Source organism: Aplysia californica, unplaced genomic scaffold, assembly GCF_000002075.1.
Source record: "Aplysia californica isolate F4 #8 unplaced genomic scaffold, AplCal3.0 scaffold00135, whole genome shotgun sequence".
In the NCBI taxonomy this organism is placed as follows: domain Eukaryota; kingdom Metazoa; phylum Mollusca; class Gastropoda; order Aplysiida; family Aplysiidae; genus Aplysia; species Aplysia californica.
The window spans coordinates 202,746-204,267 of record NW_004797405.1 but is presented as its reverse complement, the minus strand read 5'-3'; the positions used below and the strand labels follow the sequence as shown (position 1 = coordinate 204,267).

Here is a 1,522-nt window from a genome sequence, read left to right as displayed (position 1 = left end):
CCTGTCTCTGTCTCTTTGATTCTAGCTCCCTCTCCCGTTCAATCTCTCTTTCTATCTGTGTGTATCTATGTGGTAGGTGTACGTGTATAAGTGTGTGTGTGTGTGTGTATGTCTGAGTGTGTGTGTGTGTGTGTGTGTGTGTTTGTTTTGTGTGTGTGTGCATGTGAGTGTGCGTGCGTGCGTGCGGCGTGTGTGTGTGTGTGTGTGTGTGTGTGTGTGTGTGTGTGTGTGTGTGTTTGTGCGTTCGTGCATGCGTGTGTGTGTGTGTATACATATGTGCATGCGTTTGTGTGTGTGTGTGTGTGTGTGTGTGTGTGTGTGTGTGTATGTGTGTGCGTGACTGGGTGTGCGTGTGTGCAGTAACAACAAAAGCAGTAATACTCATCAGAAAAACATTTTTTTAAAATAAAACACAAAATAAACAAAACAAAAACAAAAACAACTAACCAGTGGGAGTAAGTTTGACACATTTTCCGCAGTTCTTGCCGCACCACTGGCTGTTCCCGCCATTGTCGTAGTACATCTGGTTAGGGGCGGTCACGTGTTTGGACATGTTCCAGTCGAAAGGAGTGTCTGTGGATACAGTCATGAAATATTCTTGCCTGTAATGTCCACCAGGGGAAATAATATACAGACTTCAACAAAAGTTAAGGACCACCTTGACAGACAGTCTTGATTTTTTTTTTATCCGAAAAAAGACGGCAAAGAATGTTTCAGAATTGTTTTATCTGAAAGTGTTCATGGGTTACCAATGCGTACTGCAAAGCTTCCTAAAGGGCAAAACCACCACGTGCTGCACGGAAATCTTCGGGGAATTTTAGCCACATTTGCTCTTTTTTGTCGACTTGTGTGCAACACCAGGGACATTCCTCAGTTAAAATTTCTAGTGCACGTCATAAACGGACGTACGGTCTCGAACTGTGCTCACTTTGGTGGCAATATAAGCCGCAGTTTGCTCAAAATCCAGTATCGCATCAACATGCCACAAAGATGAAACCTGAGAGACTTTGCTGGTGTGCCAGAGCTATGGCATGGCTGCAGGATGGCGTTGGAGCCCGAGAAGTTGCCAGACGGCTTGCAGTGTCACACTCTGTCATTGTCCACCTGAGGCAGCGCCATCAAGCCACTGGATCCAACCAAGAGCGCCCGCATGAAGGTCGTCCCAAGAAGACAACTCAGAGTGTTTGCAAGTGGTCCTTAACTTTTGTGGAGTAGCGTGGTGAAATCAGGTGTTCTTCAAAAGAATAAAGTCGAAGAAATCAGTGTTTTACAGGCAGTTGGGCAGTTTGTGTCGATTTTTCTTTTTTTCGTTTTTAAAATTTTGGCTCAACACCTATTATGTCCATTTAAAAAACATATTTCTGGGTTGATTTTAAAGAAAAACGATGATCAAAAGCACAACAAAATATACGGATTCCATAGACTCTCAATCTTTGGAAATCGACATATTAGGTGGCCGTTTTAGGGGGGGGGGGGGGGGTAATTATTCCTCTGACTTTAGAGACTTCAGCTCTTTTCAATA

At 44.0% G+C, this 1,522-nt stretch overlaps 1 protein-coding gene across 1 annotated transcript in view; it reads right to left on the bottom strand.

Annotated features, from left to right (window-relative positions):
- LOC101847184 (endoglucanase) overlaps positions 1-1,522 on the bottom strand; it is a gene marked incomplete in the record, with an annotated part of 11,479 nt that overhangs the window by 2,408 nt on the left and 7,549 nt on the right. The window contains 1 exon segment of the mRNA XM_005096680.3: positions 448-573. Coding sequence (XP_005096737.2) covers positions 448-573 — 126 coding nt within the window.